The 24,485-nt window shown below is 43.8% G+C and overlaps 1 protein-coding gene across 1 annotated transcript in view; it reads left to right on the top strand.

The window, feature by feature from the left end:
* LOC148016833 (polyribonucleotide nucleotidyltransferase) overlaps positions 1–24,485 on the top strand; it is a 146,437-nt gene that overhangs the window by 28,803 nt on the left and 93,149 nt on the right. The window contains exons 5-11 of the mRNA XM_087663022.1: positions 1,797–1,967; positions 2,123–2,248; positions 2,333–2,494; positions 3,636–3,755; positions 4,019–4,156; positions 18,748–18,910; positions 19,712–19,837. Of these exons, the coding sequence (XP_087519148.1) occupies positions 1,797–1,967; positions 2,123–2,248; positions 2,333–2,494; positions 3,636–3,755; positions 4,019–4,156; positions 18,748–18,910; positions 19,712–19,837 (1,006 nt within the window). The remainder of the gene's footprint in view (positions 1–1,796; positions 1,968–2,122; positions 2,249–2,332; positions 2,495–3,635; positions 3,756–4,018; positions 4,157–18,747; positions 18,911–19,711; positions 19,838–24,485) is intronic.

Here is a 24,485-nt window from a genome sequence, read left to right on the forward strand (position 1 = left end):
ATGATTTTGGTACCCTGAAAAATAATGACTGGCCAATAATTAAATTGGTTAGGCAACTTCCGTTCTCGAGTGTCTTTGCGCCATCTTTGACCATTAGATTGGCATTAGGTACCATTAAACACCACTTCCCTAGCGTGGCCAAATGAATGACCTAGGCCAACAATGGGTACCGGATAGCACCAAGTACCTGTGCGGCATAACTTATTGCAACTTTTGCCTTTGACATCCCGTGATTTCCTCGGGTTCTGAGCTCATAAATTTACTCTAACCCCAGTTACATCTCACGTGTGCAACATTTACCTAACCATGTGATTAAAATTTAATCCACATGTTAAGTGAGGTTTCAAAAATACATGTCCTCATGACATTGAGCTTTGAGGTGAGGGAGAAGAGAAGAGGGAGTATGATTCATGTGACATGAAGAAGGGAGGAGTGTGAAAGAAAGACAAGTTTCAAACTTCCAACAATCGAAAAAATAGTAAAAAAACGGTTAGAAAGGGGTGCCAACGGTTGGATTTGCATGCAGGAAATGGCCACTTTTTCGGATAGAACAAACTCACAGATCTTGTACGGAATTGTATTGTATGACCTTATGGAACATTTTGTACACACACGGAATGCAACCTTGCAATATATTTACACAACTTTGAGCCAAAACCCATATGTTTTATAGCTTGAGCAAAGAGAGCATACTATTAAGGTAATTGTCACTACGGTAAAAGTCCAAGGTACAAAATCCAGATACATAAAACAAAGGAGGACATCATTGGAAAATCTCCCCTTGGCTATTTGTTTAAAGAAGATGCCAAATACAAGCCAATAAAATAACTACTCTCGTGGGCAACAACTCTACTAGCTCATGTGAGAAGTCCTTGAGTGAAATAAGATGCATGACTCCTAGGTATAGAAGTCCTCCTTTTATCCCTTCCTCATGTGACTCGAGTCGCCTTGCAATCCTCACATCTATCTTTAAGAGCATTAATGGCCTTTATCTAGATCAAAATGAGGCTTTGAAGTAGAGACATGCTATTTCAAATAATATTTGCTTCTTTTTGTCTAGATGCATTCAGTATTATGTTGCCATGAACTCTTGCACCTGATAGTGGCTTGCCGTCCACTCTATTTAAGAAAAGTTTGGAAATAGTGATGATGCTTAGCTGTTGGTCTAATATTCTAGGCTATGCTCCCATGTTCTCTATCCTTGACCACCTTTGTCCACGTTTTTGCTCCTGAAATCCTTATTGTATCACCTCGTTCTAAGTGTCATGAAATACCATCCTTAGGCCTCTCAATCTTTTGAGCCCAGTGGAATCCAAATATAGCCTTTTTGTGTCTTCTCTACCACCCCACATCTCAAGCAAGCTATTTCTTGGATTTGGGGTTGCAAGAATGCATACACTTAACTTAGAGAAGAAGAAGCTCGAGAGCACACAACACAAAGTGTTTTGAATTGGTATCAATGTAAAAGATTTACAAGTAATAAGACTAAGTTTACCCTAGAGTGAACGTGTACAAAGCCAAGGCTAAAAGATCTCCTAGTGAGGGAGAAAAGTGCCCCAGCAGTCCTAAGTGTGTACACATACATCAGTACCAAAATATGGTCTTCTTGGAAATGATGTGAATCTGTGATGAACAATAGCTGACACATGCATAGGGAAGTGCCTCGGGAACATTCTCTTCTGAGGTGTTTATTGGTAGATTCTTCTCTTTTTAGAAAACAAAAAGAAAAGGTTCTGAAATTGTTGGTTTTAGTATTTTATGATTGGTTATGATTCTTTGATACAAGTCAATGACAGGTTATGGCAAATGTTCTGTGCTCCGATGCTGAACAAGACCCTGATATATTAGCAGCAAATGCTGCTTCCGCTGCACTCATGGTGTCTGATATTCCTTGGAATGGTCCAGTTGGGATTGTACGAGTAGGCCGCATTGATGGCAAATTGGTGGTTAACCCTGATATGGATGACGTAAGACTCTTTTCCTCTGTTTGAGATAGATGTCAGGCTGAATATGTAGATAAATGATCACAAAGCTACAAATATTCAACTTTCATCATTTATGATATGCACTCGCTTAAGGAAAGAAATTCAACGAGGTAATTAATCCTAATTGTGTTTTGCAGCTAACTTTAAGTGATCTTAACCTAGTTTATGCATGCACTGAGGACAAAACAATCATGATGGAGACCCAAGCACGTGAAATCACAAACAATGATCTGAAGGCTGCTTTCCAGCTTGCACATGCAGAAGTAAGCTACTTCCCTTTGATTAGAGTATAATACTGGAGAGTCTGTGATGAAATGGGACAAAGTTAATGAAAATTTCATGGACAGGCGGTAAAGCTTATTCCCCCTCAGTTGAGGCTAGCAGCGAAAGTGCAGAATCAAAAGCGCTCTGTGACAACTGTGACAGTCGACAAAGATACATTGGAAAAAATCAGGTCAAAAGCTGAAGTCGCGATTTCTGCTGTCATGGGCAATTCATCATATGGAAAGGTTTAATATTTGCCACCATGTTCTCAGTCTAGTTTGGTATTGCTGTATTTAACAGATTTGCTAGTATCTTTTATAAAAGATTGCAAACTTTCTGTGTAGGTCTCAAATTTTCTTTTGTGGGGTCTGTTTAGGGTTCATTGCTTGTTTCACACAGGCAAAAAGGGTCGAAAATTGATTGTGGATAAACTTTTTGACAAATAGGCAATAAGATTCGTTTTTGACAAGATTCTTGCCAAAAACGAAATGTTTCTGGCAAGAATCTTGGACACTTCACAGTCGAATTGTGTACTTGCTTTGGAAACAAGTTGTAAGCCAGATTCTTGATAGGCTAAAAACCAGATACATTGAAAAGCAAGACATTTCCCACAGATTTTCATGAACAGGTATGTCCTACATGTTTTGAAGCAAGTATCAGTCAAGTTCTGGAATAGGCCATCATGCATAGGATATACCAAAAGCTAGAGCAGATTGTGAAGGTTTCACTTATCAGGGCTTTGCATTCCTTTTGCTCCTGTAATGATTTGTCAAAAATTTTTAGGTGCTAGTATTATAGGGAGGAAATCGACACTCTGTATTTAGCTTTGTGATCTTTGTTTATACAACTGAATACGATTAAGATGATGGCTAATAAAAAATGGTGAGGGCATCTCTCAGCAGCAATAATGACCCGGCAGGGTTTTGGAGATTACCATTAGCAGGATGATTTTGTTTAGGAGGTTACCACTAGCAAATTTTGTTTAAGACATTGCATTTGCATTAAATATAGGTACATCATCCAACATGGGTGCATGACAAAAGAAATTGTTTCTTGACCAATGCATGTTTACCAAAACTGGGTGTATGTTTCATCAGTCTTATCCCAACAAGCAAATTTGGAGAAAGAGAGACCAATCCCTTGTAGAAAGCACAGACACCTGGTATAAAGGCAAGTACAAAGCAGAAACTCAGAAACTACACCCTGTGGTGTGTGGAGGGACTGATCCTATGTGTGGATTATGCATTCTTTTGAGCACAGTCTTCCAATGTGGATGCCTATATGCATATTTCTTTTTCACTGCAGTTCATTGTCATGTCTTGTTTTTAATATGGGATACACTCTGTGATTTTCTGCCCATTCAACAACTTTGGCTTGGATATACAGTTTGAACGTGGCAAAGCCCTTACCAATATTCAGGATGAAGTGGGGGCTATGCTCAAGGAGGAGGGAGATGAAAAAGCCTTGAAGACGCTTAATCTAGGGTTTGATGAAGTTAGAAAGAAGGTAATTCATTATCAGCTCTACCTGAACATTCTCATTCTCTGCTGGCTTATCTATAACTAAATGTACCTGTGAAACATTCAGCTATGGTGTTGCCATTGTTGTCTGCTGCAGTGCATAAATGAGTAGGCCTATCTAAATTAGTGAAGGGAATCCATTTCGTATGGAGATGGTCTATGAAGTGCGATACTTGCAAGCTATTTTTACTTAAGTGTTGTAGTTCTTACACCCCACTACTTTTCTTGTGGCATGACCATATCTCACAGATTGTGCGCAGGAATGTACTTGAAAGGGGTGAAAGAGTTGATGGAAGGAAACTGGATGAAGTGAGGGAATTGCAATGTGAAGCCAGTTTGTATGTTCCATTGCACGGATCCTCTTTGTTTTCTCGTGGGAACACACAGGTACTTCAATCTATTATTTCATGCAGAGGGCTTTCACATTAAGACCTGTTCCCTTGGAAATTGCTTTACTTACTATGCAAGATTTAGCTCCAAGGACGGCTCTTTCTAAATGAGAATGTTCTTTGTTTTCTATCAGGAATGCATGTGTAGCCACTCTCACAAGTTTAACATATTTGCGAGTTGTACACCAGTCTGTAAAAATCCATGTGTTTGCATATGCCAATGGAGTTATTGTATGACATAGTTTATGTGAAACACAACAGTTTGGTTATTGTTGAATCTGAAGTGAAAAATCAAGCTGAAATAATTTTGAGCATACATGGTCTAGTGCTTCAAATTTTAGGGTTTCCTGTCCAGGTGTATCAAACCTATTAGGTATTAGTGAACTGCATGCTTACATTCATGCACCCATGCGCAATTTCATTGGTGATTGTTGCAGAGGTTGAGTTTAATTGGTGCAACAAATCTGTAGAAGAAAAAAAAAAAAAGAACAAATAAAGTAGATCATACAGAAACATCAATCTGTAGAATAGGCAAATACTCTACATCTGCAAAACTTTTGGCAGAACCACTCGAGTCACAAATCCAGGTATCTGCATAATTTGGGATTAAGGTTTTACTTGTTTGTGATTTAGAAACCCTTTAGATGTGGCAGCTTTTTCAATGTGGTATTGGAGAGGCTGGGTGGCTGTAGCAAATAAAAAGGGGTTGAGGAGACATCTCTGTCTGACTCTAACCTGTTAAGGGTAACACTATCATACCACTGAAAACTGGAGCATCCCTGGAGAAGGTCCAGATAATGCTGCATATCTTACTCCCAAAACCAAGAAGCCACATTATTTCATTGACTAGTCCCACTGACGCTTATCAAAAGCTGTGTCATTGTTAATGATGTACCCCTAGAAGGAATCAGTGGAGATGTTGAAACTGATGTATGACCTCTGAGTTTGTGTCGTCTCAACTTTGGTTTTTAGTGAGATGCATTTAATAACATATGCATAGAAATCCTAGGCCAATTAAATCCATGAATAGCTTTTTTCAAGGTTGCAAATCCTTTGAATTTGGCAACCTTAGCTGGCCCTGGCGTAACCTTGGCCATTTGCCTTCATACTTTAACTGTCTATTTCACAAGATCAAATTGAAAGACAAGCTAATTTGTCCCTAGTGTTTCTATACCTTGGCCATCCATCTCAGAGGTGAAATCTAAAGGCGCAGAACTAGGCAGTTGATCAAAGCATTGTCTTTGCCAAGAATTCAGAGGCTCACACCAAAGAAGGTTCACCTGCTCTCTTGTTCTTCTTTAGAACAATCACTTCTATCTGAACATTGAAAATTTCAATTTGATCCAAGAAGACAAGATAAGCTGAGACATACCAACAGAAATCACTCATGAAGAAGTACTTCCTGATTGCTAATTTGTTCTATCTATCTAAGGTTTTGGACAAGTCCAGCTCTTGTATGTGTACAACCCGTGAACTCTTTCCAAACCATTTGGTAGATTTCATATAATACAATATCCATGTTATTGATATGTAATGTCGTATGTTCCATGAAACACTTTTTGGACCCTTTTTCCTCCTGTTGATCCTTATCCAAGTTTGGTGCTACTTCATTTTGCTGTTTCTTGACTCTTTGTCATGCAAGATTTCCAGGCACAATTGTCACCTTTCGATATTTCGGGGACCTTCAAATGTTCCCCAACAGCTAGTCAGAGCTTGGAGGTGTGGAAATGATCCCTTATTTGGGATGGATTGAGGGATGTCCCCACATTTGGGACATATATCTCAATTGTGACTAGCAACCATGTTCTTGCATCCCAAGGCTTGGGATTGCTGTCCCCTGTTACTATGGCTTGAGGCATGCTGTATTAGTTTTTAGGATGTGAGTGATTACATCAAAAGAACATAGGGTTAGTATGGTTGTGGCAAAGCCCATGGGGGGCTGCAAAATTAAATGTTTCATGTGGCTGGCATTTGGGATCTTAGCAATGAGTTTGGAGTGGCTTTAGCACTCTTATGCAAAGTAAAGAGTCAACTAAATAGTTGTTGTCATGGACTTGGATTTAGGATTTTCATTCAACATGTTTTTGTGCCTTTGGTTCTTTCCTTATTGGCAATTTGGTACAAATAAGAAACAGATATGGGGCCTCTGGTGTGTAGGAGAACTTCATTCTACTTTTTTGTTGTTTAAGGCGAAGGGTGATAGGAGGGTGAGCTTGTGGGATGACATTGTTGGTGAAGCTGGGAGTGGGGTGGGGGGCCTTTGCCGAGTAGCAAGCGAAGATGGAAGCATAATAGGTTGAAGGGGGGCTCCTGATGTTAAAGGGCTGTGCCTCCATGGAAGTATTGCTAGTGGAAGTAGAAGGATCGCTCGATAGAGTAGTGCTTTGGACATTATAGTGACCTGCCTAGACACAGGATCGTAGAGCTGAAAGCCACAGGATGTTTGGCTGTAGCCAATAAAGATGTGAAGCTTGGACTTGGAATGCAACTTCCCCCTCATCTCCTTAGGAACACACAAATAATCATTACAGTCAAAAGCATAAAATTGAGATTTTAATGGCTTTCTTTCAAGAAAAGTCTCTCAAGTAGTTGTGTGTGGAACAACTACAGTTGGATAGCAATTGTAGATATGAATTGCAGTGGCCAAAGTCATAGCCCAAAGGGAATGAGGCAGCCTGCGATGCTAAAGCATGGAGCGGGCCATCTCCAACATTGTCATATTTTGTCACTGTTGGACAGTAGAGAAGGGGGAGGTGGAAACTTGCAAGGGGGAAAAGATGGAGCGCCTTGGACTCGGGCCGAGAATCTGCTTGGTGAGTTGACTTAGTTAGGGTTGATGGTGAATGGGGAGGAGTGGAAGGCAAGGGGAGCTATTAGGGGGGAAATGTGGTGGTGGACATGTGAGGAGAGGGAAATTGTAGAGGACGGAGGGTCGAGGAAGGGTGGGGGCAAAGATGAGGATAGAAAAGGATAAAAGGTGACCTGAGGTTTTTTTTTCGTGGGGGGGGGGGGGGTTGGGCCTAAATGATCTCTGCAATCATATCTTTGCAAAGATATGCTAGGGTTTGTACTAAGGAAACATAGAAAGTACGACCACGGCTGAGACACAAAGACTTGGACAATGACATGCAAAACTCAAACCCTAAACGCAAAACACAAAACTAAAAAACATAAACACAAATAGAGAAGAAAGAGATCTATGAAGTGAATGGATCAATGCTGTAAATGAATGAGAGAATGTACAGAATGCTCAATTTCAGAGCTGTCCAACAGTCAGTGGCTCTTGTGGGAGTGGGCTGAGGAAGGTATCCATGTGTATCGTCCATCAAAGACGAATCCGGAGTGTAATAACCACCAATTGGGGCATAGGTTGATGAAGAAAAGTGCTGTAAACACAAAAACCGACATGATATAGATGATGGAAGCTGATCATTGGTATCAATGCGAGGTTGGGCAACAACTGAAGAACATTTAGCAGCAGTCGTTCAGGCTGGACAGTTAGTGGAAGATGGCTGATGGCTAAAACCTGCAAGACAAGGATTGGGCTGAATGATGGGCAGCCCATCTATATTTAGACGTGGAAGGATCCCCCCAAATTAGGGTTTTGCATATGGGACATAGAAACTCTCTAGAAACGCTCCACGTTTAATGACACTTTTGGTAATTTACTATTTTCGGCTGTTTTGCATGTGGGACACAAAAACTCTCTAGAACTGTGGCCCATTTAATGAAACTCACTAGAACCGCTTCTTGTTTAATGAAACTTTTGTAGTGGGTAATTTATTTTTAGCTCAATACCCCCTCTTAGGCCCAAAATTGGAACCAGAAAGAGATTGGAAGAAAAGCTTGCGCCCATATTTACCCCAAGGCATCCCGGCCCAAAGCAGCTAGGGCATTGGACAAAGGGTGCATGTTAGTTGCCTAGTGGCCTACTAAGACTACAAAGATGATGGTTATCTAACCAAGGTAGTCCAAGTAGTCACCCTATAGAGGACAAGGCATCAAACAAAGGGTCCTCGCACGGCTGCCCAGTGGCCTACCAACACTACAAAGGTGATGGTTATCTGACCAAGGTAGTCCAAGTAGTCACCCTAGAGAGGACAGGGTATTGAACAAAGGGTTCTCGCCGGCTGCCTTGTGGCCTACCAAGTCGTGCAAAGGTGGATGGAACCACTCTAAACTTTTTTTTCTTGGGTTTGAGAATAGAGATGGTTTGTGGCCTTTCAAATAATTGTGTCCCATGGGGAGAATGAACAGGGATGGTTAGATTCAACACATCACAAAACAAACAAATCCAACCACTCGAGGGTGTCAATGATGAGGGAAAAGGTGATGAAGTAAGGTGAGGTGGTGGTAATGTGGTGAAGAACCACTGATAGAGATAGCTCAAGATCCTTCCAGGTGTGCTTTGCACAATGAGATACATATAGTGTGCTACATGATGAGAATGTGCATGTAGCAAGTGCCATGTGGACAATGTTCCGTGTGGGGAAATTGTTCACTTGCCCAAGCACCCTTTACAAAGATGATGAAATCATGCAATGCAAAGGAGAAGGTACAATAGGGGGGAAGGCCGATGTTGAAGACAAGTGCTGAATCCTGTAGAATACCAAGAAAGGGTAGAAACCCCCTCTCAACCCTAGATGTCGAGGCCGAAGAAGGAAGAGGAGCTTGATGTTAGACTTCGCGTGGTGCGGAGAACCATGATGATGAATGAAGATGAGGACGAAGCATCCTGATTGGAAGATCAAGCTAGAAGTCACCCCCATGATAGCACCAAGAGAGATGCTGCACGATCCGCCGCCTCGACGGGAAGCCTTCATGCTAGTAGAATAGCAAATCTCCTAGGAAGATGAAACCATGAAAGGAATGATGCGCATCCCATGTCTCCAACCTAGGAAGGACCGGTGCAAACTTGCATGTTAGTCCTACACTGAAATACAAAACCTTGCAAGAGAGATTAGAATTTGTAAAATAGAGGTTAGTAGTGAGATGCTCCAAATCAAAACAAAACATGAAAATGAGAGCTAGATAAAAAAACAATGCAACGAGTGTGTATGTATGAGTGAATGTAGCGGAAAATTGAAGAAAGAAAAACCAAAGATGGGACTGCCATTGCGTATGTCCATTAGTAGGTTGCTGCCAATCAACACCTGATGAGATGGGGAAGTGGTCCTAGATGAAGGTGCAGAGGCTGACCTGTGATTGGGGGGAGGGGGAGGGAGGAGCCAGGAGACCAATTAGCTAATCCTTTAGGAGTATTGAAAGATGTAGGTTGTTGAGGCTGCTTGTGTGCCATACGTCCAGTAGTAGTTGGGCAGCAACAGGAGAAGTAGCCCCACTGGACTGTCCCATAGGAGTGGAAGTAGTCGCAGTGGTCTGCTAGGGTTTTTTAGGAGGAAGACCTTGGGCCATGGTAGTAGAGCTACTATTACCCATCTATTGGATGTATCAATATATGGGTACCAAAATTGAAGGACTTGTATCATAGCTAGTTAAATATCATTGTGACATGGTACTCCCATTAAATGGAGACCCACCTATGATCAGCTTAGATAATCTCATTGGATGGTACTTATTTATGAGCAGTTTAACAAGCCATACAGGACATCTTGGGTAATCATTAGCAACAAGTACCCATCTAGACACAGACTATTTAAACCCATAGTAGATAGCTCCTTAATGCACTCATGGAAGGATACCCATGCTCAGTTGCTAGGCACATTTGAGCACACTTCTATGAATAGCAGCACAACTTCGACTTCTCCTTGGACCCACTTAGCCAAACTCTGCATTTTAGTTTCCTTCTTGGTTTTCCAAAGGAGTACAAGGGGCTTCTTCGCTCAGTTGGCCAACTATGTGGCACAATACTTGAGACCGAACCAACATTTGCCTTGGTGTTGGCAAAGGCATCTTGCATCACTTACATTCCTATATAGCAATTTCAAATTACCAAAAGTTTCATTAAATGGGGAGTGGTTCTAGTCTCTAGAGAGTTTCATTAAACGGGGAGAAGTTCTAGAGAGTTTCTGTGTCCCATATGCAAAACCCTAATTTGGGAGAATCCTTTTGTTGAGAAACCCTCACTTGCGGTTTGCGTTTTGCGTTTTGCGTTTAGGGTATCATAGTGGACAACCCCAAAAAAGGAGGTGCGCGCCCACAGTGGGGCACCACCCTAGACAGCCAACGTCCTCTCTCTGGGTGCGACCCTAGACAATCTCTTGCCTATTTATAGGCCGCCTCTGTCACTCATTCTTCACGGATGATTCATTCAGTCCGTCACCTCTTCTCTCTAGCCTCTCCACTGCCCTCACACCCCTTTAGGAGGACATTGTGGTTCGTGGCTGTCTTCATCATCTTCCTTGTGCTACGACACCTTTGTTCCCTTGTATCATATTCACTCCACGATTTAGATCTTCATCATTCCATTCATTAGAGTTTCTTATCCCTTCTCTTCTTTTCTCAGTGTTTGCTGAGTTACTTTGTGTTTCTCCCCACAAACCCTATTGTCTCGTTGGTACGTCGTCTTTTGACATGGCATCAGAGCTAAATCTGCTCAAACAGTGGCAAAGATCCTCCACTCCAACGAATGCAGAGACTGGTGGCGGGTTCGGCATCCACTTCTCTTATTCTTCCGTTGCATCAACACCTTACCTAGTGGCTGATCTCCCCTGCATCTGTTGTTTTCAGCCTGCATTTCAGCCTGCTGATAGTTGGTGGCTCTTCCCAGTCAACCGGTGGCTCCTCCCTATTATTGGCGGCTCAGCCAGTCTATTGGCAGTTGTTCTTTGCAACCCGGTGGCTCTTTCTGATCTGTTGGATCTTGTGTTTCCTGCTGGCAGCCCCTCCTTCTCAGCCTATGGCTCCTCCCTTTAGTTGGTGGCTCCACCATACTGTTGTACCTTGTGTTTTTCTGTCGGCAGTTCTACCCAGTCCGCTGGCGGCTCAGCTTGGTCTGTTGGCGGCACTTCTTGACTTCTGACAGCATTTCAGCACCTACTTCTGTTGCTGAAAGCTGCGTTTGCAACTGGCGGCTCTTCCAAGTTAGCCGGTGGCTACTCTTGATTGCTGGTTGCAACCTCTTATTGTTGGTAGTATTCTTCTCCCATCGATAGTTTACTTCCAGCCCTTCCGCTACCCTCTCGCCCCTTGAGTCGGACATTGCGGTTTGTGCTTCGCACTGCCCTCACACCCCTTGAGGTGGACATTGTGGTTTATGGTTCGTGGTTCATGGCTGACCTCTTCCACCTCTTTCTTCTTCAGCAAGGCACATTGGTACCCATGGCTTCTTTACCAATAGATGATGAGTCTACTGGGTGCTCCTATTGTGGCATCACTGGACACGCCACCGATGCTTACCGACTTTGATCTTTGCTCCCCACCCCCTTAGAGTATATACATTTCCCAGTGGACACTACCTGTGCCACCTCTTCTTTCTGGGCCAAAGATCATTCTGCATTGGCTATCAAAGCACTATGCTCAAGGCAATAAGATGCATCCGATGTGTACTAAGTCCTTTCGTGCGCATGGAGGATTGATTGGTGCTACGACCTCCTGGAGATGGTCGCAATGCCAGTGGCAGTCTTCTCCCACCTATTTTCGGGTATAGTGACTACCATAGCCCATGGTTTTGCAGTCCGCTCCATCGAGAGCCAGTGATTGTTTGATACTGCCTCCTCGTCAATCCGTTCCTTCGAGAGGCAGTGGCTGCTCGACTCCTTCCTCTTCTTCAGCTTCCAATTCCACTCCATTGAGAAGCAACGACTATTGCCCACTCATTGCTCAGCCTGAGCCCCACCCTTCACTCTCGCCTACTCAGGTTCGAGTGGCCATCTCTAGGAGTTCTTCACCACCCCAGATACCTTCTTCGATAGGACCAGCGGCACTCTCTTTGTTCTCAGACATTTCGGAGTCCGTGATCTATGAGTTTTTGGATTCCTTATCTATCTCAGAGGGGGATGATCTTTCTTTGCCCTCCAATGGGCATCTACATCTATTGCAACTTCAGAGGGAGCTCCTATTCCTCTAGTTTCAAAGGGAATCCCCACCCACCGCTCAGTCCTTCGCACACCTTGGTGGAGGCCTTTTACCTTCTTCTTCTACCCTTAGATGGGGTGGCTTCCTTCCAATGGTCATCTCACCTATTGATAACTAGGATCTCGAGGATCTACCTAGATTGGGGCCTTGGAGGTTCAGCTGCGACTTGGTGACGAGGCCTTTGTATTCCTTCCCACATGGATGCACGGAGCTAGTGGCTTCTTTGCCGAGGTTGAGTTTCGGGTTCTCCAGTTCATTGTGTCTATTGTTCTTTACTACAGGTTACCTTTTAGGTGGAAATCTTAGATCTTAAGGATCCTCTACATCTTTTTCCTCCTCTTCTTCTTGCCTTGGTCACTTGGTTAGCATGGAGCCAACTCTCGAGATCAAGTATGGGCATATCCTTATGGTTCTCGGCACCACACAAAGTCTGACATTCCTTCTATGCATTGCATGATTTCATTATCTTTGTACTAGGGGGCTTGGGAAATTGAACAATTTCCCCACGAGGAACAGTGTCCAAGTGGTACTTGTTGCATGAGCATTCTTCAGCGTGTAGCATTGCATCTCCATCTCACTTTTCTCTTGTTTCCCTTTTTGGGCTTGAGAGGGGGTGTTGAGAAACCCTTCACTTGTAGTTTGCATTTTGCGTTTTGTGTTTAGGGTTTCATAGTGGGTAGCCCCAAAAAGGGACTGTGCGCCCACAGTGGGGCACCACCCTAGATAGCCGGCACCCTCCCTTCGGGTGCCACCCTAGACAGTCTCTTGCCTATTTATAGGCTGCCTCTGTCACTCATTCTTCACGGCTGATTCATTGAGTTCGTCACCTCTTCTCTTTAGCCTCTCCACTGCTCTCACACCCCTTCAGGAAGACATTGCGGTTCGTGGTTCGTGGCTGTCTTCATCATCTTCCTTGTGCTACGGCACCCTTGATCCCTTCTATCACATTCACTCCATGATTCAGATCTTCATCATTCCATTCATTAGAGTTTCTTCTCTCTTCTTTTCTCTTCTCAATGTTTGCCGAGTTCACCTTGTGTTTCTCCCTGCAAACCCTACTATCTCGTTGGTACATCGTCTTTTGACACCTTCCACATCTATAAATAGACAGGGCTGCCCACCATTCAGCCCCGATCCTTGTCTTGCAAGTTTCAACCACCATTAGCCCTCTTCCACTTGCTGCCCAGTCCCCAGTGACTACCGCTACATGGTCTATAGCTATCGCCCAGCCTCCTGCTGTTACTGGAGATCAGCTTCCATGATCTACGTCAAGTTGTTTTTGTGTTTTCAGCACTTTTCTTCATCAGCGTCTACTCTAGCTAGTGGTTGTTGGACTCAGGATCCATCTTTTGTGGACGATACACATCAACACCTCCCTCAATCCACTCCCACGAGAGCCACTGGCTGTTGGACTACCCTTGGGCATTCTATACATTCTCTCATTCATTTACATCATTGATTCATTCACTTCAGAATTCTCTTTCTTCTCTATTTGTGTTTGCGTTTTTGCGTTTCTGTTTTTGTGTTTTACATTTTGAGTTTTGTGTTTTGAGTTTAGGGTTTGAGTTTTGCACGTCATTGTCTGAGTCTTTGTGTTTAATTCACGGTCGTACTTTTTCTACTTTTTCTCAATGCAAACCCTAGCATATCTTCACATGGTATCAAAGTCGGTGCTCTTGTAAAGAGTATCGTGTGGATATTGTGGAAGCTTGGTTTTGTACGAAGCACACGATTGACATGTAAGTGATTCATAATCTCTCAAACACCTTCTTGAGATTCCACGATGTCTTATCAAGCTTCTCCATAATTGGAGGCCTTGAGCAAGCATTATAGACCCAACGAGGAAGACAACACCCCACCTTCACTTTCACCTTCTTTTTCTTCTCTTGTTTCAAATTTCAATCTCATGACAGAGGTATTTGAAGAGTACTTGCACATCACGTATAGTTGAGCTTACACCCCTCCTACTAGCTTTGCTACTCCATTTGGACCGGTTGGTGAGGCTAGTTCTCTCTCTGATCATGGAGGACATATAGTATTTGGGACGATTGGCGACCTATTGAAGTGTGACAGTGCTATCCTGGTCCCACGGGTTCGTAGCATAAACCCGCGCAAGTAACATGGCCCGCAGGCATGCAGCATTGCGTCGCGTCTTGCACATGCAGCAGAAGCCAACTCACAAGATATGCCAAGAAGACGCCATTGCATCACGGCATGCACCATGTGTGTCATGTCGCGTCACGGGCTGTCACACCCTTGGTATCCGTACCGTATTGCGACTCGCTCATAGCACATATAACACATTTGTCTAACTCGCACTTGGGTAACTTGGCTCTTGGAGTCGTCAAATCGCCCCAGGGAATAGTTTCGGGCTCATAAGGATCCACTTTCAACCTACTTGGACCATGGCGCCATGGGGGCGACACGGGTCAATCCCACCTCTCCTCATAAGTCTCAACTCCTACAAGTCTTGCCAACTTGAACTCGAAGCAAGGGGCCTGACTGTCTCGCTCAAAATGAGACTGCACACCCTGAGGCAAAAACGATGGTTGCTCCATGAGGCACTCAACCAATCCCAGTGTCAAGTTCGTATAATCCCTTTGAGTCATATGAATTAAAACCCTCTCCTATTTCTCCTTTTGGTGTGCAGAATCATGATGATTTTCTATATGTAAATGTCAATAGAGGGGACTCTCAAGGCAAACATTCTTCATCAAGTATATCTTCATCTTTTGTTTCATTTGAGCATGTAAACCACTCTTATTAAATAAATCCACCACCACCCCCCCCCTTTCTGATGCACACCTCGATTTCCTCTTTTCTTCATTCGAAAACCTCAGATTGTACGCCACTTCCGCATCCAATACAGTGGGAGTTGGATCCTCCATCTCTACTCCTAGCAATTTCTCTTTCTCCACACCATATTCTACCTACCCACACTTCACTACCTCTTTGCATCGTGATACATCGTTAGGGGGAATGCCACACTTTAACATTGTGTCTTCCACATACCCACCGGTGAGCACTTCTTTTCATCCTGGGACGGCGGTGATAGGTATCCCTCTCACTTACTTCGGACACTTCCCTCCCCATCTATTGGCCTCTCAAGCGCAGGGATTCTCATCCTCTACTTATGGTGCACTGTCACGCACTCCATGGGTCACTCCCACGCAAGGATTTCCATCATCTACCCCATGTGTCCCTGTCCCTCCTCCATGGGCTACTCATGCGGTCACCATGCCCATGCCTAGTCAGTCCCCATTCCCACATATGGATCCACTATGCACACTTTCCACATGCATGGTAGGCACTCTGGGATTGATTCCCAAGTATACTCCACCCTACCCATCCTATCCCCCCTACCCACATTATCCCTCCTACAAGACTACCACTCCTGTTGCCACAGCCAAAAATCCCTTCACGAATAAGACTTGTTTTAATGAGTTGAATTTCACCACTTGGTCGAACTTCATGTAACAAGTGCTTGAATTTCAGGGACTTTGGGACCTCGTCATTGGTCTAGAGCTTATACTAGTGCGTGAATTTTAGGGACTTTGGGACCTCGTCGTTGGTCTAAAGCTTATACTAGACCCTCAATTACATCGTGCTGCGCACCTCCGTCAATGGAGAGCCCGCAATGCTACAACCAATGTTAAGTTAATACAAGGGTTACTTCTTGAGTTTCATTCTTAGTTACAACATTTTCCCCTTGCATCTAAGCGTCGAAGTCATCTCATTGACCACTATACAACGTGAGATTGCACTCGACGTATCAATCTCGACTTTGAGCTTTGGGAGTTTTCCATTAAGGAAGGGGATGATCTGAAAGTCAAGTTGGTTGACTATCGGTGGTTACTAAGTTTGCCACTACTCGCTATTTGAAGTCAGGACAATGACCATGTTACATTCTTTTCGAATAAGCAGTCTGAAAATATTTCCATTTCATTCAGCACATTATCTCGTTGCTCTGATTGAGGACCTTCTATGAGGTCGAGTGTTAGTTCTTGCATTACACGAGGCTGCATGATCAAGTCCACAAGAAGTCCTCTACATACTCTTATTCAGAGAGGGGTTTGGTTGCTTCTTCTTCACAAGGAAAAACGGGCAGTGGCAAGAACTCACAAGATGCAAAGGAAAGCCAAAACAAGACCCCCCTTCCTCCGACGGAACCAAAGACGCAAAACCCACCTAGTAGCAACTCCCTAAGAAAAATAGACTTTGTACATAAAGCTATTTTGTATGGGTACCCAAGTTGCTGATAGATAACTTCCCATCTAATGAGTATAATTGAGCCAATCATAGGTGAATATCTAGCTAGTGAGGATATTCAAGCTGGTCTTTGTGATGGACCACTGCATGGAAATGCATCCTCATTAGAGATGGGTCCTACGTTTCGAGATGGGATCCTTGCATTCCGGACATGTGTCCCTTGTGACTATGTGCTATACACGCCCACTGCCAATACATTCAATAGGCGACATGGAACCCAGGGTTGATTATTTTGCTAATCAAATACAGCATGGACAAAGAGTTTGCTTTGCATTTTCAAAAAGGGCCTACCTATCAATGATATTGATATCCACCCTTGATGATGAATGGAGACCCAAGCTGTAGGGTCATACTGAGGTTTTGTTGTAGGCAGCTAGTAATAGTCATGGTTACATCACAAATACTCCTGAAAAGAACCAAGTAACCCCATTTACAGCATCCTTGGGTACCTACCTAAGAGCAACTCATTTCCTTCCATAAATACATAAATAACTTCTCCTCTCTAGCTTGGCACATGTGTTTTCATGAACGAGCAAGTGGGAGGGTACCATAATAAATTAGAAGTATACTAGTACCTCAATGTGCTTGGCAACTTTATCCTATTATGCTGGTAGGGATAAAGCAATTTTGCTTGTGTAGAAGGCTGCTCATACAAAGGTACCCAACTAATGAAGTTACTTGAGGTGATCATAGGTGAGTGTGGAGTTGATGAGGATACCCATTTATTGAGGATTTTCAAGCCACTCACACATAGATATCCATCAAGTGAGAATACCCAAGTCATTCAATAATAGGCCACCATCCATTGATACATTCACTGGGTGGGTGTAAAAAATAGAACTGGTGCTACACAAGTAAAAAGGCTTTCCAAGTTGCTCTTAGGTATGTAGCTTTCCACCAAGCGTCATGGGTAGGTACCCTAAATCTTAAACTTATCTAGTGAGAGCAATTGGGCAGTCTGTATAAGTAGGTGTCCAATTGACTATTTTTGGTCTACCTACATCACACTTACCTTATTGATTACTACTTAACATCATCATCATCACTTATGTATTAATGGACGGATACCAAGCTGCTCTTAAGTAGATACCCAATTTAATGTTAATGAGAAGGGGGTAACCATCAAGTGAGGGTGCCATTTAGTGAGGATTCCCACTTCATTCATAGATACCTTTCCATTGGTAAGGGTACCCTAGCCCCTTATCCCAAGAAGTTACCCATTTACTAATAAATGTTGCTAAGCAAATAGATGTGTGTTAGAAGGCGGGCAAGCATGTCCCTTGCATGTGAGGAGAGCTCAGCAACCAGGCAGTCAGGATGCTGAGGCTTACTGTTTCGCCACTGATGAATGGTTTCCCTTACCACACTGGTGTAAAAGAAGAATGAATGGGGTGGGTAGGGTATTGGGGGTATGAAAGGGGGGGACTGATGTTGTGGTGGAGAGAGTAAGCATATGTGTGCCAAACTGTTTGTACTCCTAGAATCACCTCCGATCCTTCTTACAATCCAGATTCATGGAGAACTGGTAGAACTCAATTCTTGCATAAAGGGCCTGTTTGTTGTGCCTAATAAGGCATCCAAAGATGTGGTATGACTCATGGTGTGTGAGCTGCCTCATCTCCACCCCTCTGTGAAGTTGTGCTCACCTGGTTTGGCATTCCTTATCAGAACAACTTTTCTAGAATATAGTCCACATTATGGCCATGACCCAATCTATATACGAGGAAATGCTGCCATGGCTGATGTGTACAAGGCACAACTAAGTACTGAAGTGAGCTGAGAGCTCCTCTAGAGTTATTGCTGGGTCTACATCTGAGATGCTTCTATGTATGTGGTCAACGTATACATGGCTGGGTTGTGAGAAACGGATCCTTGGTTATTGCAGTACTACTAGTATGGTGGTACATGCATGTAGGGACAGGGCCAGGTAAGGACGATCTGTTCCCACTCCATTGGGTTGATCTGAGACAGTGAGTCTTGTGATGAGAGGTACCAGAGAGAGAGAGAGAGCCCATCAGATCATCAATTGTGCTTGCTTCATGCCAACATTGTACTAGGGAAGGAGGGAGAGGGTGGGAAGGGGTGGGGAAGGGCCAGGGGGGGTGCAAAAAGGGGGGTGGGTATGGGGAAGGAGGGAAGTTTACATCAATATTAAGACTTAGTTAATAAAAAAATTCCATGCTAATCACTCATGGATACAGCTACATATTGAAAACAGCAATACAAACAAAACATATCTCCCATATTTCCCCCAAAACGGGTGTGGTTCTACTTGATTGACAGGTACTGTGCACAGTAACACTTGGTTCTCCAGAAGACGCACAGAAGCTAGATTCTCTGGTTGGGCCTCCTAAAAAGCGCTTCATGGTGCATTACAGCTTCCCTCCATATTGCATCAATGAAGTTGGAAAGTTTATGGGCTTAAACCGGCGTGAAGTTGGCCATGGTATGTAATTCTCATGTATGGGAAGTCAACATTACATGTTTGAATGGGTTACCTATGTCAGGCTACCAATTAACAACCTGAGGTGGCTGCACTCTTAAGATAATTATCCACAACAAAAGCAGGTTTATTTGCTCATGTAAATGCTGTTTGCCTGGGTCTGTCCTATGATTCTGTAGCAATGAGTTCATTTTCAAACATCTTTCTTGTTCAAGAGTGTCAGTAGGTGTGTGTGCTAGTTGCTTGGGTCCCTTTTTATTGAACTAAGGTTTCTTTGTTAAGCTATAATCACAAAAATTTGAAGCTAATTTCAGCCTCTCAAATCTTCGTCTAAGAGCATTATCACTCAGTAATGGGATGGCAGGCCTCTGCATGTTAACAAGGCGTTGCATCGATCATGCAAGCTAGTACTTTGGCCTTTGTCATTTATTAGAACATATCAGCTAGAGCCAAACATCATACTTTTGTCTGATAGTTATAGGTGGCTGGTGAGTGTTTCACTTGAAGTCTCTGATAAAAATTAAAATTGAATATCATCCTAACTAAGGGATGTACACCAATGTAACCCCTCAGCAGGAATACTGCCAAAGAAAACGAAGAGGGTGGCTTATGAAGCAGCATGGAAAAAAATAAAATTTAGGGAAAAATCTCATTTTCTAAGGTTTATGTTTTGCCAACTTTATTGTTAAATGCATTTAGACCTCATTTATTGCATCTTAAATGGTTGGAAATTGTTCAATGGAACTGCTTCATATTTTTCCACCTCAAGGTGGATTCTTACTTTGGGTGTTGTCCCTGGTTTAGGCACACTTGCAGAGAAGGCTTTATTGGCATTATTGCCACCGGAAGACGACTTTCCTTACAGTGTTCGTGTGACATCGGAAGTGATGGCTTCAGATGGTTCTTCCTCAATGGCAACTGTCTGTGGGGGTGAGTAACTCTACCACTCTATGTTGAGATACTTCAGGATACCAGGAGTGTTGTAAGCTTACTATACACAGAGATTGATTGAATATTGACTAGTTATTTTCCTGTTATTTCTTATGTTTATCTATGACCGGAAATATCACAGATCAGTTTTGTTTACCTTTTTGTAAAGTAGGTCACTTTAGCTGTTTGTAGATTTTAATATGACCCTCTCTCTTCTCTCTCTCTCTCTCTCTCTCTGTGGGGATCCAAGGAGTTACATTGATTTCCAGTAGCCAAAGACAAAGCTATGGCATATTGACACACTTGTCACCCCAGTACTGATGTATGGGGCTGCTTTTTAGGGACTTCACAGTTAATGGCATAAGATGTAATGACCATTTGTTATCATGGTTGCCAGGGTGATATGCAGTTAAACCATTTGTACCACATCAAGTCATACAAGTAGAGGTAACTGCCCCTATGGCGGTCACAGCTCTCTTCCTTCCAGGTGGTCACATACATCCATCGGCTACATGAGCCCACTCCAGCTAGGTACCTCAAGTTGACATTGGGTGTTGGTTTGTGTAGACTAGTTTACGGTTGAGAGACCACTGGGTCCAGATGGATGCACTACAAGCATTATTATACAACATAGACACACCTAAAGATGTGGTTCAGCCATGTTTAGCTGAACTTAGTCATCAAGACGTACATCACTAGGATATAGATATCAAGAGGACATGGATCTTGTTAGCAACATCACATGGCATGAAGATGCCAAAAATGGCTTTTTACAAGGAAACATAATTATTTATTCTGTTTGCCTAGCTTTATGATTAGTCAACTGGTTACTGATCTATCACACTGTCTACCCCCTTTCTTTTCAGGGCATGATGATTATTCAATTCATTTCTGAGAAATATGATGAAACCCTGGATAATAAGCTTCATCTAAATATGAAGTCTTCTCCCCCCATTATCTTTTTGATGATGGCTTCATCATCAGACCATGATATTTGGAGATTATAGATGCTGAAACTGCCTTGAAGCACGTGTTGGAGGTGCACAAAACTTTCGAATGGCTTGGGAAATCCCAAAACATGTTTCTCCTTGTTTGATACAATGCTATGTGGCATTGCCTGTTGGATCCATAGCGTTTCGTTTGAGGCTTTCTGTCACGAGGATGTGAAAATTTGATGCTTTGCTTATGTTTAATTGACATTTGATTAAAGGATTAATCAAATGTGCAATTAAAAGATGCACATGTGTTGCACATGTGAGGTGCAAGCTACTTTTTTGTAGTTGAAGGCCCAAGGACCTTGTGAAAAAGATGGGTGTCAAAGGCAAAAGTTGTAACAAGTTACACTTGTTAGATTCTAGGTGAATTTTGGTGTCAGTTTGCCCCTAGGACCATTAATTGGCCATTAAGTATCAGTGGTGACACTAGGGACTAGGCATTAATTAATGGATTAATGCTTGTCCAAGGGTCAATTAATGCATGGTACCACTTTGGGTTGCAAATGGCCTAGCCAATTAATTTTTGGATGGGCAAGGTCAAATTTTTGGGCATGGATTAAGGGCTGAATTAATTTTAAATGGCTGAAAATTGCTGAACATGGATTAAGAAAGCTGCCACTTGGCAAAACTTCGCCATGCAAGTGGGGGAAAGGCTAAATCAGGCTGAAGGGAGAGGGAAATCTCGTTTTTTCATTTTGGAGCTGTTGGAAAGAGGTGTTGGACTATTGCTGCCAGCTTTTGGAGCCATTTCCCAGCCATTGGAGACCATTTTGGTGACGGAAATTGCATATTCTTGACCTTGGGAAGCTGGCAATTGCTGCTGATGCACTTTCTCCTAAAGATCACAGTCTCTGATGCTCCTATTGTTGTTGGTGTATCCGTTTGGGACTGGTACAGTAGGGCAGCAGCTGATTTTGATCAGGTCTTTGCGACAAATCTCAGAATTTTCTCTCTCTACAGCATTCTCTCATCTCTTTCAGCCTATGCTCAGCCATTCTCAGCAATTCTTAGCCATTCGGAGGAGATCTCAGCCATTTTTGGTGGGCTGATCTGTAATTTCTGCAGTAAACCCTAATTTACTGCAAAAATTAGGGTTTAGCAGCCACCTTGGGATCCGTGCCAAAGATTGAAGGCTCAAGGGACTGAAATTAGCAGCTGATAATTGAGGATTATCAAGGGATTTCAGGACCCATTTCATCCCGAATTGATTTGGGGCAGCATTTGGCGAGTCAAGGGTTAAATTGGAGAAGTAGTCCTGGGTGAATCAAGGGGCAAATGACCCAAAAGGCTTGCTGGTCATTTATTACAGCAAGAGCAATTGGTTAGCAGGAGGAGATTGAAGAATCTCAAGCTGTACTCCTTCCAATTGAATGAAGCTAAAGAAACACCGCAAGGGGCGCCAGTTTTGGGGCCAACAGGGAGTCTACTGTCCAAGAATGTTATGGTAAAGTGTGTATTTCATTTTATGTACATTTATTTATTGCTGTAATTAACTCTTAAATCAGGTTATCACCACCCATTCCAAGAAGGAAGGCTGGTTTCACTTCCTGCATCAACTGGGTTTTGGATTGCCAAGTGGCAAATGTTTGCAAATGAACAGGGTTGTAGGCCATGATAGGCCTTTACTTGGCTATCCCTTTAAGACACCCATACTCTTTTGCTTTCTCTCCCATAGAAATGTCCAATCCCTTTCTGTCCTTGAAGATTTTCCCTTATTTCTCTCTTCTCTCCCATCTCTTAATGACCATAGTGTTCCCATTTCCCTCGTCTAATACAGTGCTGTTTCTGTTTTCATTTTTGTTCAAGAGTTCCCCTCAACAACAACGTATATATGTTGTTTAGGATGAGATGTGCCATAGGTCGGTTCTGGACCTCCTCATGGCAGTTCTGAGTTAAGGTAGGTGGACACTTCGGTGAACTAGGCTATGTTGGAGATGCTAGATGCATGAGGTGGCGACAAGGAGCATCCTATGCAGATGCCTTGCCTAGAAGGAGATTTTTTTTTTCAAATAAAAAGTGGCTAATTATATTACTTCAAAAAAACCTTGAATACAAGGAAGTGCTCATACTCCACAGACTAGCTGGAGCTGATGCAGAGTCGCAAATATATCAGATGTACAAGCCTCTCAGGGCTGTCTAGGGGGGATGGGGGACAAGAAGCCATGGAGGGGGGGTGTAATGCCATTTGGGACTGCTTGCCTGCATCTCGAAAAATAGGTTCTGGCCGCCCCAAGTGCGCATGAAATGACAATGGAGGTCTTGATGAGCCCTAGACTTGCCCTGCACCTGATCCCATCGGCCGCGGAGGGAGTGGATGATGGAAGTCTAGAGCTCTGCTAAGGTCGCCTATATTGAAAGTCTCTCTCCGCTAAAAATCTCCTGGCACTGCACCTTCCAGATATGCCATCCAATAAGACTCCCTATGTTCTCCCATACTTCAGAGCGGTCTGTTGTGGGCTCCAATACTTGGCGGATGGGTAGAGCCTCCAAACCGACCACTGCACACGACCCTGTCTCAATAATGAATAATGTGTCCTACATCCCAGTCTCGTACAGAAGGTGATGGCCCTGGTTGACTGCTTGCCAGCAGAAAGCTCCCCAAGAGATACATCCAAGGTTGGGAGCCATGCGGTGAAGGATGTGGCATGCTTCTCTCCACACTAGTTGTGTCACCTCGCACGACCAAAGGCAGTGTTTTGGGGTTTCCAGAGGTTGTTGTATGCAGCGCTTACAACCTCCCTCCTGCATTTGGGCAAGCCAACTTTCCATTGCTAAGCCTCCATGTGCCACCAGCCATAAGAAATACGATACCCTCCTCGGTCTTCAGCTATCCCATAGGCGGTGCCAGAAGGTCCGTTGGAAAGGCTCCGTGATGCTGTGTTCCGCCCAGTTCCTGCTATGCGACAGCGCCCAATCCATATCCTCCTGCATTAGTATGTGTTTGCCAATCCTGGCAATGTACTCCAGGAGCCTCGGTAGCTTCTTGGTGACCGCAGTGGCTGGCCATAGGCACTCCCCTGGATCCCACTCCAGCTCATCAAGTGGCCTACCTTTCCAGATCCAGAGGTGTCACTCCCTGAACTCCTCCCAGAAGACAAAAGGGTCTAGCCGCCATGTCTTCCCTCGAAGGCTAATCACTCGGATCCTCCTCCATGAAAGGACAGCAATCCCCTCATCCTGCTGGCCCCTTTCAAGAGCTAGACGCCCCCCCTCTTGCACGGTGAAGGTGGTCCCAGGTGGAGCGCCGCCCACTCTACCGGCCACTTGGAGGGGGATGCCTGTTGGTGAAAACCTAGCGGCCCATACCTCCCCGGGCTCTATCGGCTCTCGTATTGGGGGAGTAAGCCACTTCTGAGGTATTGCTGCATCTATCTCTCTTCTCCTCAGCTCCACTCCTCTCTGGCAGCCTGATACTCACTGCAACACCTCCTCATCCACCATCTTGTATACCTTCTGCCATGTCCTAATGGTATGGGCCATTTCTGCCTCCCAACCAGCCCATTGGATATGGGGGCGCTTGCCAATCTGTGCCCATCCCGATCTTTGACCTGGGGGTTCCAAATCACCGGCTGACGGTCTACCTCCTCTTGGCAGCCTGGGGGGCTCTGGAATAGGGCCTTACGGAGGCCCTGCCACATGCGGAGCAAGCTGCG

This window comes from Lygodium microphyllum, chromosome 22, assembly GCF_053477565.2.
Source record: "Lygodium microphyllum isolate KBCC chromosome 22, Lygodium_microphyllum_v1.1.10, whole genome shotgun sequence".
Taxonomy (NCBI): domain Eukaryota; kingdom Viridiplantae; phylum Streptophyta; class Polypodiopsida; order Schizaeales; family Lygodiaceae; genus Lygodium; species Lygodium microphyllum.